We start from the raw sequence: 18641 nt of genomic DNA, 5'->3' as shown, positions 1-18641 counted from the left end.
AGCATTTGTGGAATAAGGAAATATCAGAAGAACCACATTATTCTGTAATTGCATCTGGGTCAGAATGATGACTCTAGTCTCTCTCTAGTTGACCTAGCTCCTTTCTTCCCCCTCCCCCATTATGCTAAACCACCAGGTAGATGCTGGGGATGGTGAATATCTACTCAAAGACTCCCCCAAAACATTTTTTGGGCAGAGAAAGTTTTGGACAGAGAGCCTGACAGGGTTGGAGAGGGGAGGCATTGGCCACCAGCGTGAGACAGAGATGAGAGAGAAACTTCTCACTCCAGTTCAAGCTATGGTACCAGGCCCTTCTTAGCCAGGAACACAGATTGCCCTCAAACCTTTTCTACCCCCACTAACATTCTCAGAGTTGTGGGGTGTAGGGGAAGCATGTAACATTAATCTGCCAGGGCCCCAGGGACTAGATACTTTGGGAGGCAAGTAGCTCAACACTAATATTTATGGTTATGGGTATGAAATGCACAATACAATGAGGGCACTGGAGTGATCACTTCCTCTGCCTAGGCTTCATCCTTAAGTGCTAGAAGCCTCCCTAATGGCCCCCAGGGCCACTGAAAACAGAGCAAAGGGGCTCAATTATTCATGCAGAGTGGTAAGTTTTCAGGCAGCCAGTCACACAGAACTCAAAGGGAAGCCTAAGAGAAAAGAAGGGAGGGTGGAAAGTGGAAATTCAGGCTGAGCAGCCAAATACCACATATTGGAGTAGAGGGAAGGGAGAGGGAAGAAAAGAACAAGGTGGAAAGGCAAGGAAGATCTCAAGAAACTCAATGGAAAAGAATCATTCTTATGACAGATCATAGGTTAACAGCCACAGTAATTTTCTTGTTACAGACAGCACTTTAAACAGGAATCCAACTGAAACCACCACTAGAGAAAGATGCAAAAAAAATGCAGGTAAGGTAATACACTGTTTCCCCCCCCCCCCCCCTTCCATTCCCCACCCCTTCTATTTTAAGTAATTAATTAAAAAAAAACACCCCACACTGCACCTAGGACTCTGGAGGTGTGTAGGGCCAGGGGATATAGTAGGCAGGTACTCTGCCTGAGGCTTATAGTAAGTAAGTATAGGGAGGCAGAGGAGACTGGCCAAAGACTGGTCATTCACTTGGCCAGAGCACTGCCCCTAGGAGACTCCCAGAAAAATGACTGAGTTCTAGAGACCTAGATTTCTACATCACTAAATGTGGAGTTATTTAGTATTCTGGCCATCTTTACAGGGGACAGTGAACATGGGTTGAAATGACAGGTTCTTTCCACTGTGAAACACAAAGCCACTGCTGAGCTATGAACATCAGAAGCTAAACTAGCACTCACGGGCAACACACAAAATATACGTCACCTATTCTCATCATGCCACGGGTACAAGGCTCAAGAACCATTCATGCATGGGGCAGTTATCCTAAGAATGACAGAAACACTCACTGCTCTTCAGCCTCAATTACCCAAAGGGGAAGCAAATGGGCAGGGAATGGGAGGTGTGAGGGGGAATGAGGATGAGTCCTGCTCTAGGCAGGCTAAGAGGTTCCTGTTCCGGAGCAGTTAGCTGACTCTCTGGTGCTCTATAATATCAAAAATGTTAAAAACAGATCCACCCCTCGAAACCTTTCTCTGGCATGAAAGGGCCCTTATCAGGCTTAGACGTCCCCATCCTGGGGGAGGTGGGGTCAGAAGATTTCCACAGCCTCTATCCCTGCACACTGCTTATTTCTCAATGGAGAAATATCTTCAATCCCACTCTTAGGGATCATGTGGAAGATTTTCTAGCAGTCAAGAGGTAAAATGTCAGAGCTGTTTAACAGAAGAACCTGAAACAGGAAAAGAAAAAAAAATAAATTAACATATACAGACTTCTATGGAACTGAGCCTAGGTCCTGAGGTTATGCCAATAAATGCTATTCTGGCAGAGTGAATTCTCAGGAAGGTCTCACCAAGCTGAAAAGCTTTAAGAACAGCCTGGTGATGGACTATTTGCCTGCTGGTAGAGGTCTGGTTCATTTAATTTGCAGAGGCTTATCACCAGAAGGCTACCACCAGGAGGCCTTTTTTTTTTTTTTGGCCAGAGCAACTCATGGAGCCTTATACCAAGGCACAGAGAAATTGGGATTTAAGTCAATGGAAGGATGAAATTACAGCTCATTTGGACTTAATATTTAACTATACATATATTTCCTAAAGTGAGTCCCCTTCCCATCATGAGCACACACACACAGACATAAATAGCTTTCCTAGTATCTTCAAAAAGATTCGATTTACACATTACTTTTCAGGTATGCAAAGGGAGGTACATAAGCATTATGAAAGCAAGGTACACCTATACTGTATATTCTATTAGGCAAGAACCTGAACTAGAGACATGTTGTTTTCAATGGATTATATCTAGGGAAAATAAATATCTGGAATATATGGTACACATTGGAGTCAGATGCCCCCAAAGTGACAAGTCCATCTTACAAACTTGCCAATATAATGTCAGGCCTTAAAGAGTAGACAATAAATGGAAAACTACTCAAAAAGATGAAGACTTTCCTAGAGGAAGCCTGGATGGGGTTGGAGCTCTTTTCCCTCAGAAAAGGGGAGCCTCTGATGTAAGGCCCTACCCGTGCCAGCGGTCACAGCAGGATGAGGCTCGGGTTGCGCAGCTGTTTGTATACTTGTAGGAGTTTCTCTGCAGCAGCACTGGCACTGGCATCATCTTCAACACATAGACGGTCTCTCAGTGCCTGAACCTCCTTGAGTAGCATCTACAAGGGGAGTAAAGAAAGCAGGGTGGAGAAAAATGTTAAAATGCTAAGAAAATCACTTATCAATGCAGTAACTAACTAGCCTCGATGCCAGAAGATTCGTAATTAAACACAATGCTCACTTCCTGAGAGACAAGACACATCTCAAGGGGAAGACTCAGACAAATGTTTTCCTGAACATGATGAATGAAGGAATTTGTTATACTTCACTCTACATATCTGTTGCAAGGGTTTTATTTTTCTTTCTTTTTCAGACTCAAGTGAGTTAACATATGTAATTTTCTGTAAAGGCTTTGCAAATCTTAAAGCATTATGTAAATACTAGCTATCAGTGAAGCAGCTGGGATAAAGTGAAAAACTTGGAATCAGAAACTTATTATCTGAGTTCAAAACCAGCCTCAGGTACTTACTGTGTGATCCTAGGTAAGTCACTTAAAATTCTCTGGGCCCAGTTTCCTCATCTATAAAATGAGGATAATAAAAGCACCTATCTCCCAGGGTGGTTGTAAAGATAAAATAAAGTATTTGTAAAGTGCTTTGCAAACCTTAAAGTGCCATATGAATTTTTTATAACTTGAAATGTTAATAATTTATAATACAGAAATCATTACATATTACTTATTTTTCCCAAAGAGGAGTGGTAGGGAGAGAAAGCAGATTTTCATTAACTGAAGGCAAAAATTAAGTAAAAAAAAAACAAACCAAAACTATCATGTTCTATATTGTAAGAAATGATGAATATGGGATCCAAGCCTGAGTGGCTCAGTGGATATAGGCCTAAGAGATGGAAGACTCTGGATTCAAATCTGGCCTCAGACACTTTCTAGCTGTGTGGCCCTGTGCAACTTAACTCCCATTGCCTAGCCCTTACTACTCTTCTGCCTTGGAACCAATACTCAGTGTTGATTCTAAAATAGAAGGTGAGGGTTTAAAAAAAAAGAAATGATGAGCATGAAGAATTTAGAAATGCATAAGGAGATGAACCAATTAAAAGTGAAGAATATAGAACCAAGAAAACAATAGGTAGGACTAACAAAGTACTATTACATACAAAATATAGACAGAATGGATATCTTAGAAGGTGGGGACTGAGAAAGGCCTGCTCAAGAAGGTAGAATTTGAGTGGAGTCTTGAAGGAAACCATGGAAGCCAAGAGTGGAAGTGAAGAGGGAGAATATCCCAGGAAGGGAGAAGTGGGGGAAGCAGTCAGTGCAAAGGTTTGGATGAAATCAGCACATGGAATGTTATGCTTGAGGACTAGCAGGCAGACATGAAGGGGAGGCAGGAAGAGCTTCAAGTACCTTCATATTTGATTTTAGCAGTAATAATTAATAAGAGTTTGTTTCTGGGTTGTTTTTTGAGGGATTGGGGTGGGGCTAGGCAGCAACATGGTCAAACCAGCACTTTATGAACATTACTTTATTTTTTTAATTATTATTTTTTTGAACCCTTACCTTGAATCTTGGAATCAAAACTGTGTACTGGTTCTAAGGCAGAAAAGTGGTAAGGGCTAGGCAATGGGGGTTAAGTGACACAGCTGGGAAGTGTCTGAGACCAGATTTGATCCTAGGACCTCCCATCTCTAGGCCTGGTTCTCAATCCACTGAGCTACCCAGCTGCCCCCAGGAACATTACTTTAAAAAAATGAAACAAAATCTTATCTGATAGATGCTAAATATCAATTCTAAGAAGAGCAGCAAGGTCTAGACAACTAGGGTTAAGTGATTTGCCCAGGGTCACACAGCTAGGACAAGACTGAGGCTAGAATTGAATAGAGGTTCTCTCAACTCTAGACCTTCCATCTAAAGTCACTTTGACAGCTCTTGGAAAGACAGAAAGTAGAGGAGAGACTTGAGGTCGAAAGACCAATGGGATTTTTGTAATAGAGCACGTGAAAGGTGATAAGGGCATTTATATGAGGGGAGAGAACAATAATATATATATATATATATATGTATATATATATATATATGATGGATGTAAAAGCAGAAATGACAAAATCTGACAGCAGACTGGATGTAGGGGTTGAGTACAAGTATGGAGTTGAGGTTGACATTGTGGTTGCAAGACAGGGTGACCAAGAAGACTATGGTATACTCAGCAGTAATAGGTTTGGGAAGTTTGGGAAGAAGAACATGTTTGAGAGTAAAGGTAATGAATTTTGTTTTGGACATATGGACTTTATGAGGTAATTATAAAAACCAAGCTTGACCCTAGGGAAGAGCTGAGAAAATACATTTCTCTTTCTCCATTCCAGAGACTATGGCCACTAGACTACTGGTTAGTTTTGTTGAATTGCTTTTCTCCCCCTTTCTTTAATTCTTCACTACAAGGAATAGCTTGCTACAGGGTGGGAGGAAAGAACATATTTAGAAATTGAAATGAAGGTGATGTGAAAACAAAAGATATCAATAATTTTAAAAGTAATTGTTTGTTCCTAAAAGGAAAGGGCTGGCTTTTGCAAATGTTACCATGGAGAGTTCTCCCATCTCAAAGGAAAGCAGGGGAATCAGAATGCCTCCACAGCACATCATTTTACTAACATCCTATGAGTAAGAGCTACAAAATCACCAAATCCTATCAGGGCTTGCTCAAAGTCCCAAAATATCTGGCTAACTTGGAATGTGAACACAAATCATCTGACTCCCAAATCACTGTTTCCCACTACAACATGCTACTTCCTTTGCTTGAAAACCCACCATCCCCTAAGGTCACCCATTTCACTTTCAGAGAACTGGTAGGAAGGTTTTACTTCAATGAAGCCTAAATTGGCCCCTTTGCAACTTCTACACAAACTACTTGTTCTGTTTATTGGGATCAAGAACAAGTCTAATTTTGGGTGCCAATTCTTCAAATAAGAGCTCTTATTTATCCCAAGTCTTCTCTTCTCCAGTCTAAATAATCCCAGTGTCTTCAAAAGATCTTCATATAGAGGCATCTTTACCTGGTTACCTTTCTCTAGTACTCTCCAGATTATCACAGAATTTTGAGAGCTGGAAAGGACCTTGGCAGCCAAGAACAAAGAGAACCCCAACTCTACCATGCCTGAAAAGTCTTCATCTGTTCAGAGACCTACAAAGAGGGGGGAGTCCTTAGTTCCTGAGGCAGCTCATGACATTTTAGGACAGCTTTAACCGTTAAGAAAAAATTTCCTAACATCAAGTCTAATTGTCTCTTTGCAACTTCTGTTCATTGCTCTGGATTCTAACCTCTGTGGCAAAACAGGAAAAATCTAATCCATCTTCCATGGGCAGCCTTCCAAACATATAAAGTCATCAATTATGTCTGGTCCCTTACATACCCCACCTCTACCTCCACTTCCAGAATCTCCTCTAGTTTCTTCAAATGATCCCAAAATGGCATGGAAACAAGGGACTTTACCATCCTATTTGCCAACATCTGGCCAGCCTCCAGCTTTATCAAAGTCCTTCTCCAACCATGGCTCCCAGAACTGACCAAAGCTCTGATCTGACATCAAAGTATAGTGGGATCTCCACCTCCTCATTCTTGGAAGGTATGTCTCTGAATTCAGCTCAAGATGGTATATTTTTGGTTGCCATCATCACACTGCTGACTCATCTCAATGTCATCCCTAAATGTGGTACCCAGAAACAAACACCATATTTTTCCATCTCCACCCTCTCATGTGAGAAACATGCCTCTTATTTCACGGAAAAAAAATGAGGACATTCATTGAGTTCTCCCTCTTCTTCCCACCTCCTCATTTCACATCATCCAAATGCCTTTTGCCATTATTTCCTTCTTTACTCTTGTCTCACATGAAGAAGTGGCCAAGGAAAACCCCCTCAGAGAGTATTCCATCTTGTCTTCTCCAGAAGATTGCCTTATCATCCCCACTCTCATTTATTTTCAGTCAATCCCTGTCTACTTTCCCTACTGCCTATAAGCATGCCCACTTCTCCCCTATCCTCAAAAAACCTTCGCTTGATCCATCCTCTTCACTAGCTACCATTCCATTTTTCTTTTCTTTTTTGTGGAAACTCCTTGAAAAGAATGTCCATACACAATGCCTCCAATTCCTTTCTTCTCACTCTTCTTAACCCTCTATAGTATAGTTTTTAACTTAACCATTCATTTGAAACTGCTCTAATAATCTCTTAAATTGCTATATCTAATGGCCTTTTTTCATCTTTATCCTTCATGGCCCCCTCACTTCAGACTCTAATACTATCATTTACCTTCTTTCCCTTGATCCCTTCTAAGTTTTTTTTTTTTTAGACCCTTACCTTCTGTCTTAGAATGAATACTGTATATTAGTTCTAAGGCAGAAGAGCAGTAAGAGCTAGGCAATGGAGGTTAAGTGACTTGCCCAGGGTCACACAGCTAGCAAGTATCTGAAGTCACATTTGAACCTAGAACTCGCATCTCTAGGCCTGGCTCTCAATCCACTGAGCCATCTAGCTGTCCACTAACTTTAAGTATGACCCAGGGCTCTGTCCTAAGCCCCTTCTCTTCTCCCTCTATACCAGATACCTCTATATAAGATCACTTGGTGATCTTATCAACTCCTCATGGATTCAATTATCATCTCTACACAGAAGATTCTCCTAACCTCCACTCACATTCTCCAACTGCCTATTAGATGTATCACACTGATGTCCAAAACTTAACTCTCTGTCATCATCCCCAAATCCTTTCCTTTTCCTAACTTCCTTATTACTGTTGAGGGCATTAGACAACCAGGCACAAAACCTAGATGTCCTCGTTAACTCCTCACTCTCATTCTCTATATTCAGCTTGGTGCCAAGTCCTGTCAGCTTTACCTTGTGCCTTCTCTAATATATGCTCCCTTCTTTCCTCTGACACTGCCACCAACCTGGTGCAGGCCCTTGTCATCTTTGACTTAAACTACTGCAATAGCTTGCAGGTTGGCCTCCCTGCCTCATGTTTCTTACCACTCCACTCCATCTTCCACTCATCTATCAGATTAATCTTCTCAGAGCAGAGCTAGCCATGTCATCCCCATTATTCAATAACCCCAGTGGTTCCCTATAATCTCCAAGCTTCTTATACCTTATTACCCCACCCCCTTACCATGTACTCTTTGATACTGAGTTCCTTGCTATCCTTGAACGAGGTGCTCCATCTCCAGACTCTGAATATTTTGACTGGCTATCCCCAGACCTGGAATTCTCTCCCTCCTCACCCTTACTTCCAGTCTGACCTGGCTTTCTCTAAGTCCAAGCTAAATACTATCTTCTGTGAGAAGCTTTTCCTGATCCTCATTAATGTTAGTATCTTCTCTGAATTGATCATCTCCTGTTTATCTTCTGCATAGCTTATCTGTACATAGCTGTTTGCATGTTGTCTCCTCCATTAAAGAGTCTTTTGCCTTTCTTTGAATTGTCAGTGCATAACAGTGTCTAGTACATAGCAGCCCCTTAATAAATATTTACTGACTGACTAACCAGGGTAGAGTAGAGCAGGACTATCACCTGTGAATTTTAGAACTATTCCACCCTAATCAGACCATTCTTTAGAAGATCTGATTTAGCTATTTCCTGATCAGTAACAATGGAGATACTTGGAATAACAGAATCAGGTCTTGGAAACTCCACATTCTCTACACTACTCAGTTTAACAAGATTTTGAAAGGTCTGCATCAAACTTAAGATTTAATTATCTGAGGAGATGGCCTTCAACATACATGTGCAAAAAAAAGGACAGACCTCTGGGCTGTCCTAAGTCAAGCTAAGTCCTCATTGGTACCAATGAGATGCAGAAAAGTGATGTAAAAACATACATATAAGGCACATCAGTTTCTGCCTCTTTCTCTTTTCCTGGAGAGACGACTATGGCTGGCAGCATGCTAAGCATTCAGACATCTTGGAGTGTTGGGTGGTGAGTTTGCCCTGGAGCTGATTTCAGGTTCAGGCACCTTAGCTAAGCCTCTTTGGAGGTCAAGCTGATTCTTTCCTCCTTCACACTCAAAACCTTACTTTCTAGATCTCCTATCTTCCTGCCCGGTACTAGCCCCTTCCTTCCTCCTTCTTCTTAAAATCTTCTCTACTATATCAATTAAATCATCATAAAATTTGGCAGCTGACTTGGGTATTTTATTATTTGGGATTTTCCTTAAAGACCACTTAAATTTTGATTTTTTTCAGTCTCAACCATAATTTCACCCTTTACACACCTTCCTAGATATAGTCTAGGAACTAAAACCTTTAAATTTAATAGGAATAGTGATCCAAGCACAATAATAAATGTTTTTTAAAAACACATATACAACCAACAATAGCAGGACAAAGTGTTGAACCAGTAAGAAGAATTCTTTGTATGCTGCAAAACACTTTTTGTATAAACCCTAGCTGTTTTTATTAGGAATAAAGAGTGATTAGAAGATTGAAGGGCATGGGCTGTCTGGAAAGGCTTCATGGAAGAGATAAGCCTCAAGTGTAGTTTGAAAGGAGAGGAGGGAACACTGATTCCCCAAAGGAAAATTCTGGGAATGTAACATTCTCCCAATGTATCAGAAGCATTAGTATATAGCAGGTACAAGAGTTATGTTTGTCTTTAGAGCCAAGTAGAATAAGCCTAATGGAAGAAGAGATGGAACACAAAAGCAAAAACACCAGATAAGAGAAAGCCTGATACTCATTATCAGTAGGGCAAAGCACTTGTGAGTGGTTTTCCAAGTATTGGTGATATCTTTACACATTCACCTGGTCATTCTTGTTACCACTTGGAAAAAAGCTAGCTAGAGGTAAAGGTGGCAGTTTCTCAGTGAAACCAAATGTCCCAGACTAGAAATGAAGCCCATGATTACTGAATCTCATAGCCAAAAAGACCTCAAGACCATCTATTTCAGTGATGGTGAACCTATGGAATGGGTGCCAAAGATGGCATGCAGAGTACCCTCTGTGGGGGCACTCAGCCACCCTCCCTTCTCAACCCCAGAGTTCATTACTACAAAGGCAGAGGGACTCCAGCAGAGCTGTTCCCTACTGCCCCATGAAATTTTTTTCATATCCCCCGCCCTCTGTCCAGCAGCCCAATGGGAGGATACAGGGGGTAAAGTGGGCCACTCATAGGCAGCAGAACACTTGGGCCACTCCCCTCCCCCTCTTCACTAAGGACCTTTTTTTCCACTTCACCCACCCTTTTGCCCAGAAGACCAATGGGAGCACTTCCTCCCTCCCCTGTGTTTGAAGGTGGGGGCAGGACATTCCCAGTATGGGATGGGGAAGGCACACTCTGGGGGGTGGGGCCAGGCACTCCATCTCTAAAAGGTTCACTATGACTGATCTACTCCAACACATCCCTGAAGAAAAATTTTTCATACAACATAACAAATGGTCTTCCAGTCTTTGCCTGAGGACCTTTCAAGGGGGTACTCCACTACTTCCCAAAGCAATTTATTCCACTCTTAGACAACTAATTATCAGGAAATCTTTTTTATTATATCAAGCTTGAATTTGTCTTTCTGTAATTTCCATCCCTTGCTCCTAGTCCTCTATCCTTTGGAGCTAAGCAGAAAGCCCAATTCCTTTGACACCCCTTCAAATACTTGAACACAAGTCTTCTTTTATATCGAATATTCACCCCTAGTTTCTTATAATTGTTCCATATATATATATATCATGATCTCAAGTCCCTTCATAATCCTGGTTACCTTCTTCTAGACATTTCCCAACTTATCAATGTGGTACCCAGAAATGTAATTCATTTGAGCTCAATTACTTGAATCATCGAGCAATGAGATAATTTCCTATTATGCCTCAAACTCAGTTTATCAACTCCGTTAGTCATTTTTATTCTCTCCCTTCTAGTTCAAGGGTTATTCTCCTTGGTAGAGAAAACAGAAACAAAGTAAAGATTAAGTAGCTCTGACTTTCCTCCACTGTCTACCATTCTCTCTCATTTACTCTAAGTAGTGGGTCCATTCCTTCTTTGATGCCTCTTTCCCCCCAATATAACTAAAAAAAAAACTTGTCAATTTCTTCAGCTTTCTTGAATATCCTCTGCATTCTGGGCTTTAGTACTTTTTATGTTATTCTTCTAAGATCATGTCACCTTTTGCATTCCTTCTGTTACCTGTTCTCATTGATATTATGTACATATGCAATCAGCTAACTTGCCCCTTCCAATTTTGGTTAAATCTTAAACTATGTAGAACAAATAATCTGGAATCTTGGGCTCTGCCTGGCTTGAAAGTGTGTGCCTGATTCATTTGGTGGCCAGACATCAACCAGGCTTCAACTCCAGGAGCAGAGCAGCCTGCCCCACTGGGATAAGCATTAGCACTGAGCAGTTCTTGGAATAAAGGAAGGAAACATCTGTAGCACCATAAAGGGATAGCTATAAACCCTTCCTCCCTTCTAGTTACGTGCTTATATAATGAATGTGTATCTAAGATTACTTGCTGGCATTCCTAACTAAACAGAAACATTTATTAAAGTGACATAGACAAGAATGCAATGTACCTCCCAAATTATCACTTCATCCCTAGGCCAGTTAAAACCTAGTACTATGACACAATACCAGGTTTTCTAGAGGGGAGGTTGCAGGCTGTCACTCACCTCATGATTGGCATGGATCTGACGAAGATACTGCACCCGGAGATCAGGTGGGTTAGAACCCTGAGCAGCCTGGTCCATGATCATTACCTACACAAGAGAGAGCAAAGTAGAGGAGGAAATAAAAATCAAAACAGATTTAAAAACTAGTGGTCAAGTTCTATTATCCTTTCCTAGAGTGGCCTGAAGAAATCTTTCAAAGAGTTTTACTATTTGTTTTCTAAAAGAACTCTAAGCTGCTTTCTTGGACACCTTAACCATTTCCTTTCCTGCTCTGAGCTTGTACTAGCCTTTACCTATCCTCTGATAGTTATCAGCCATGTTTACTTTTCCAACAGCTGTCCTGATGTATACCTAGAATCTCTGGGGATGATGTGTTTCTCCCAGGAGGGACTACAGATTCATTTCAGGCATCTGTTCCTCAGCTCCTTCTTAGAATAAAGAAATGAACCCTGTTCAAACTCATCTCTTCACTGGTTCTCTGTGGATGTGAGCTTGACATTTTTTCCTTTTATCTTCTGCAATCTTTTTTCAGATCTTCATCTTTACAGTCTCCCTCCCCACTTTCACACTCTATTAATTCCATTCTGTATTTTTCCCAAGCCTCTGTAGTACCTGCTGTTTTATGCCTCTCTCAGACCTTTCTCCTGCTCATTCTTCACTGGGTTTTCTCCTTTCCTGTTCATCCACATGAACTATTTTCTCTGTTCCTTGTGTGGTTAGGACTCTTGCTGATACTCTTACATAGAAACCTAGAGGGCAATGATTATTGACTCTGAAACAAATTTCATGGTGTCCTTTCTCAACCACTAATCTTCCTATCTCCCCCATTTCCCTTCAGAAACTTCTGCTCCACCATGCTCATCTTCTTTATCCCTTCTCTTTTTCTCCTATTCTCACCTTTGGGCCTAATTCTAATTTTAGTTGTTCAGACATTTCCCATCTGAGCAACTCTAATCCCACGGTCTTCCAGATAAGGACACTGGTGAGACCTGCTCTTGCCTTCAATCCCCTGAAGTTGTCTCATGCTGAAGCCTCCAATGAAGTGTCCCATTTATTCACTCCACTTGGTCTAATTTATGGTTGTAGTGTTAACACACGCGCGCACATGCACGCACGCACACACACACACACATACACCTCCCAGGCTTCTTGCTTTCTGAAAGTTTCACAAAACCCCAATCTGCTTACCTAACTATGATGTGAGTCCAAAGAGATCTAGGGAGACTCATCAGCTGGGACTATAGCTGGATGAGCATTAGATATATGAGGCACTGCTACCCAAATCAATTTAGGCACTTCAAGAACCATCTTCCATTTCCCTATGCTCCATTTTCTATGTGTATGAGTGTGGATGTGTGTATATCAGGTAGAGAGAGAGAGGAAAGGGAGACAGGGAGGGAGAGGGAGAGAGAGGAAAGGAGGGAGAGAGAGAGAAAGAGAGAGAGAGAAAACACCTTCAAACAAATTAACACACATATGGCATTCAATTCAATTTCAACAAGCACATATTAAATATTTACTATGGGCAAAGCAGTATGTTCAGCCTTGGAGAAAAAGATATAAAAAAGGGAGAGAAAAATAACTATGCTACAATAACTAAGAGGTCAGAGAGCATGAGAGGATGGGGAAAGAGTAGATATCTTCTCATCTCCACCAGGTACCACCTTCTACATAACACCTTTCTTTCTACATAACTCCCCAAGTACTAGCATTCTTCTACCAAAATTACCTTATGTTTAACTTGATATTTAATTGTATTTAGTCAGCCAATTGGTAAATATTTATTAGGCACCAACTATATGCCAGGCATTCTATTAAGCACTGGAGATACAAAGAAAGACAAAAGACAGTCTCTGCCCTCAAGGAATTCACAAAATAATGGAAGACACAACATGCAAACAACTGTATAAACAACTTATATCTAGGAGAAATAAGAAATAATCAACAGAGGGAGGCATTAGCATTAAGGGGACTCAGAAAAGGCTTTGCATGGAAAGTGGGATTTTAGTTGGGACTTGGTAGCCAGGGAAGGCAGGAGGTAGAAATGAGGAGGGAGAGAATTCCAGGCATGAGAGGCAGCCAGTAAAAATGCCCAGTGTTGAGGAAATGAATGTCACAAGATCAGAATATATAGGGGTATTATGGATTTGGTATAAGGTATAATAAAAGAATACTGGGACCAATGGAGTTTTTTCTCATTATATTTATTCCATATAAATTTATATAAATACTTGTTGTCTTCCCCACTAAAATATAAGTTCCTTGTGAGTAGGGATTGCTTCATTCTTGTGTTTGAATTCCCAAGGCCTAGAATAGTGCTTGGCACACAATGAGTACTTAAATGTTTATTGCTTGATCAATTCTGAGGTGGGGCTAGTGAAAGGGATCACAGAGGAGGTGGCACCAGAGCTAAACCTTGAAGGGAAGAATGTCAACAGGCAGATGTAGAGGCAGTATATTTCAGGCATGAGGCAACCACTTAGGCATGGAGAAGAAAGAGAGCTCGAAAGCTAGTAGTCCTATTTTTCTGGAACAGAGCACATGAATAACAGGAGTGCAAAATAAAGCTACAATGGTATGCTGAAGCCAGATTGTGGAAGGCTTTGAATGACTTAATGAATGAAATAGCATTTATTAAATGCTAACTACAAGCCAAGTCCTGTGCTAAGCACTGGGAAAACAAATACAAAAACAAAGAGAGTCCCTTACCTCAACGAACTTACATTTTAATATAGCTGATAAGGATTTTGTATTTTTTCCTATAGGTCAGTTGTCTCCAAAATGGGTTATGTGCCCCACAAAGGGTATACAAGAAGATCCACTGGGGTGCAAGTACAGGAAGAAAATCTTAGAACTTCTTTTTATATTTTTTTATATTAAAAAAAGAAAGAAATTAGGCTTCGCTATTATTTAATATCTAAGCTGCTGCTGCTGCCCTTACTACTTGATCCATATGTGAAATGGTTAAGAAGGAGATATGGAACATGAGGTAACTGAAAGAGAAGTCTGAGTTTCACAAATTGACAATGCCACTCTCATTCATTTCTCCCCTTTCGGCAAATTTCAAAGTATTACATTTTGTGTCAGCATCCTTAAGTGGATTTATAGATTATGTTATCTGGTTTTAATTTAACTAATTCTCAAAATGGTCAAGTGGCTCAAAAAGATTCCTGCAAAGAAACCATGGACTGACAATAATACTAATAATGCTACACAAGTGAAAAAGAAGAAAATGGCAGGAATGATGCATCTACCCTTCACATGAGTATTTTGTTAACTACATTATAGGCATAAAAAGTGATAAACTGATCAGATCTGACATGAAGTAGGTAAAAAAAAATCTGAATTTGTCAAGATTAGCTGAATATGGATTTTTATTTATTATGGTTAACAATATAATAGAGATACTAGCTAATGAAAACAAGAAGCCACCATGATTAGCAAGGCATTTAAAAAATAAATTTTTGTTGCTGAAAACTATGCATGTCACCTATAAGAACTCATATATACACCCTTATGCAACTTGGAATCAGAATTTTCTAACCTCTTTAAAAATCTTCCAAAGAATTTCAGTGGATTTTGAACCCACTTGCTAAAAATGTAAAAAAGGCAACACTTTCCAATTAGTTTATAAAAACAAGTGAATGGCTGCAGGAAAGATAAAAATTTACTACCCAAGTTATCAGAAAAACCTTTGCATAATTGGTGGATGGTATTAGCCATTATGATTTAGCAAGTACAGCCAAAGATGCACTTTTCCCTTTTGGAACATGTCTTTGTGATGTATCTTTGTCAGCTGTGACAGCCAGTAAGACTGAACATCAAAATGAAGTGAACTTAGAAGCATTTCTACAGCACAAAGTTAAGATTTATTTTTCAAATGAAGCATATTAAATAATAATGCCTGAAAAAATATTAACAACTTTTTAGAGCCAAAAATTTCTGTGCCATTAATAAAATGAAAATATTTTATCTTTATGTCTATTTTTGAATACATTTGACAATGTACAGAATCTCTTATTATGTGTAGCATATAATTTATAAACAAACATTTATTATTGACGGTATATACTCAGAAACTTTTTACTGATAATGACACAAAATCCCTTTGAAGATCACTGATAATGGCCTCACGGAAATCACTGAAGATTTCTGAATATAGGAATGAAGTGACCATCCCAATGCATTAGGAAGAGGAAACCACTTTGCCAATCCTATGAACTACAGATTAGAGAAGGAAAAAAATAAAGTCAAGAAAACCAGTCAGATATTAAGAACAAAATTTCAGGTAAAATTGTGATGGCTTGAATTATGATGGTGGTAGTGAGTAAAAGAGGAAATAGATATGAGAGATGTTTCATAGGCAGATTGACAAGACTAGGCAATTGCCTGGATATGAGGGATAAAGAGGAAGGAAGTCAAAGATAAATATGAGATGCTGAACTCACACTGATTCAATAGTAATATATCTGTTGAACTGACGTGGCCAATACAGCTTCTCTTCTATCATTGCCATCAGCAAAACTCATTTTAGATCTTAAACCAATTAAAACAAACCTTTCCCAGACTTTGTCATTCTTTTTAATGCAAACAGTTCTAGAATTTCATGCAAACTAGCTCCATAGAATGGAACTATGAGAGTCTTATTATCATTTTGCCTATCGCTTTTCAGATGCTCTCTGCTCCTTTTTTTTTTTTTTTAGACACCTTCCCAACCTGGTCAGTTGCCCCTTGCTATATGGAGAAGCCTTGTTCTGAGATCCAAAAATGTAGAATTATGGGTCCCAGTTTATAAGACTTCTGAGATATGGCACCAGTTAAGGGCCAAGGACAGGAATTTCCTGAAGCACTCAGCTTTGTGAACATTGAGTGACAAACTACAAACTACAAACCACCAGAACTACTGGACCACATCATAGGCAGTTGCTGTCCACATCCCTGAACCCTAACTCAAATCTTGATGCAACTTGTTCCCTGATCTTAATGCTCTACTGATTTTTCACTTTCCTATACTATTTAAATAGGCTCAACAGATCCCAAACGAAACTTAAAAAATAATTCTTCAGTAAGACAGTTTTCTAGTGTAATGGGGGGAAAAGTATCAGATTTCAATTCTACTATTTACTACATGTATACTTTTAGGCAAATCATTTCTTCAGTTTCCTCATCCATAAAATAAAAAGGTTTTAAGGTTATAATAATGTACTTAAATACTTTGTAAACCTTAGGGTCATATATAACTGTCACTCACTTATTATTTCCTTTTTAAAATGTTTTTTTCAATGAAATTGAGATAGAAGCAGTTCTCTATTATTTTTTCATAGTGAATCTTCTACAGACTCTTGTGTAGAAGGAAAAAAATAACTGCCCTTTTAGTTTAAAAGAATGTTGGGATATCTCTTGTAGGCTCACTGAAAGCAATTCTGGTGCACATTTCTGACACTCCAGTAGCAGATAAGACAACAGGTCCTATCCTGTTGACAACCTGATTAAATGTGTTTTTTATTTCTGTTAGGGGAGCTAGATGGCACAGTGGATAGAGTACTGGGCCTAGTGTCAAGAAAATTCATTTTTCTGCATTCAAATCTGGCCCCAGATACTTATTAGCTGTGTGATCCTGGGCAAGTTACTTAATCATTTTCCTCAGCTTCCTCATCTGTAAAATGAGTTGGAGAAGAAAATGGCAAACCACTCCAGTATCTTTGCCAAGAAAGCCCCAAATGAGATCATGAAGAGTCAGACACAACTGAACAACACCTCAAAATTGAAAGCTTTTTGTTCCATGCAGGTTGGAGATATGTTTTTAGTATAGTGACATCTATAAGAATGTTGTTCTTCAGTTTTTACAGATTCATGATCATGATGTTCAGGTTATTATGGGGCAGTAGTTCAGGCTGTTGTAATGATCTGGTTTCAATTTAGATCATTGATGGGGGCAGCTGGGTGGCTCAGTGGATTGAGAGCCAGGTCTAGAGATGGAATGTCCTAGGTTCAAATCTGACCTCAGACACTTCCCGCTGTGTGACCCTGGGCAAGTCACTTGACCCCCCATTGCCTAGCCCTTACCACTCTTCTGCCTTGGAACCAATACACAGTACTGATTCCAAGACGGAAGGTAAGGGCTTAAAAAAAAAATATATATATATATATAATTGACAACAGAATTCTGTATTTGTAGCATAGAAATTTGTCATCTAGTCAGTCCATTAAAAATAGCAAGCTTCTGACGTATAATTCTAGCTAACTGGATATATCTTGCTAGGTAAGGATTCCATAATATGAAGGAATTGTCTTAATGTGTTTTTATCCTCTCAACTGCCCTAGTTCCCCTTTTAAAAAACCCTTACAACAAATATGCATACTCAAACAAAACAAATTTTCATAATACCATGTCCCGTGGTCCATACTGCAACCTAAGTCCATCACCTTTCAGGCAAGAGTCAGGTAGAATGTTTCATCATTTGTTTTAGATATAATTTCTAGAATCTTTTATTAAGTACAGATTGTCAATGACCTCAATGTCATCAACTTTCCCTCTTCAGATTTAAGTAGTCTCTCAATTTCAGCTCTTATTTCATCTATCGTAGCCTTAATGATAAATTATTTTTTATTATCTTCGCACAAATCAGCAGTATGTTGTCTAGTTATGCTTCCAATTCTATAATGCTATTCAGCACTGGTACAAAATAAAAATATTCATATCTTTAGTTCACTTTGTGCACATTTAACATTTGCCTGCTTTCATAGTCAGTACTAGCTGCATTAAATCATTTCAAACAGGTGGATATTGGTATTTCTGGTTTGTTCTGACATATTTTGCCATCTTGTGATTTCAGAACATGAAGGAACACAACTGCTTCTACTGCCCTTCATGCCAAGAGGATCATCATGGTTTTGAGTAATGCCAGCCTGGCAACCCTATGCCTATTTCTTAGATTCATAGGAATAGTTTTATCACACTGTTTGGGTGTAAATCCAATCAGAGGTACCTAACCGGACAGAATTTCAGGGTTCTTGTCATGTCTTCGCAGCTATTATAGAAGTCTCAAGACACTCTGAGTATTCCACCCTGGCTAACATCCCTTTACACTACTGTAGCAGCTTGTCCCCCATCCATGACATGAATGACAGGGTGGACTTTGAGGGAAATTAAATGACTTGCCAAAGGTAATTGTGTCAGAGGCAGGATTTGAATGCAGGTCACTTGACTCCAGGCCAATGCTCTTTCTCTTATATTATACTGACTCCATATATATGATCCAAATGTATGATCCAAAAAGATTTTGGAAATGGGAAGTTGAGGAAACTTTCCATAAACCAAAGCCTATCCAAT

General features: G+C 39.6%; 1 protein-coding gene across 1 annotated transcript in view; it reads right to left on the bottom strand.

Moving 5' to 3' along the window:
• Nucleotides 1-788: 788 nt before the first annotated feature.
• The window catches only part of FAAP100 (FA core complex associated protein 100), a 30903-nt gene continuing 13050 nt past the window's right edge, over nucleotides 789-18641 (bottom strand). Inside the window, exons 9-11 of the mRNA XM_056817339.1 lie at nucleotides 11309-11395; nucleotides 2622-2765; nucleotides 789-1829 (exon numbers count right to left, since the gene is read on the bottom strand). Coding sequence (XP_056673317.1) covers nucleotides 2634-2765; nucleotides 11309-11395 — 219 coding nt within the window. The 3' untranslated portion in view covers nucleotides 789-1829; nucleotides 2622-2633. The remainder of the gene's footprint in view (nucleotides 1830-2621; nucleotides 2766-11308; nucleotides 11396-18641) is intronic.

The sequence above is a fragment of the Monodelphis domestica genome, chromosome 2 (assembly GCF_027887165.1).
Source record: "Monodelphis domestica isolate mMonDom1 chromosome 2, mMonDom1.pri, whole genome shotgun sequence".
Lineage (NCBI taxonomy): Eukaryota > Metazoa > Chordata > Mammalia > Didelphimorphia > Didelphidae > Monodelphis > Monodelphis domestica.
Note: the sequence above shows the minus strand (reverse complement) of the source record. Positions and strands in the feature narration are given on the sequence as shown.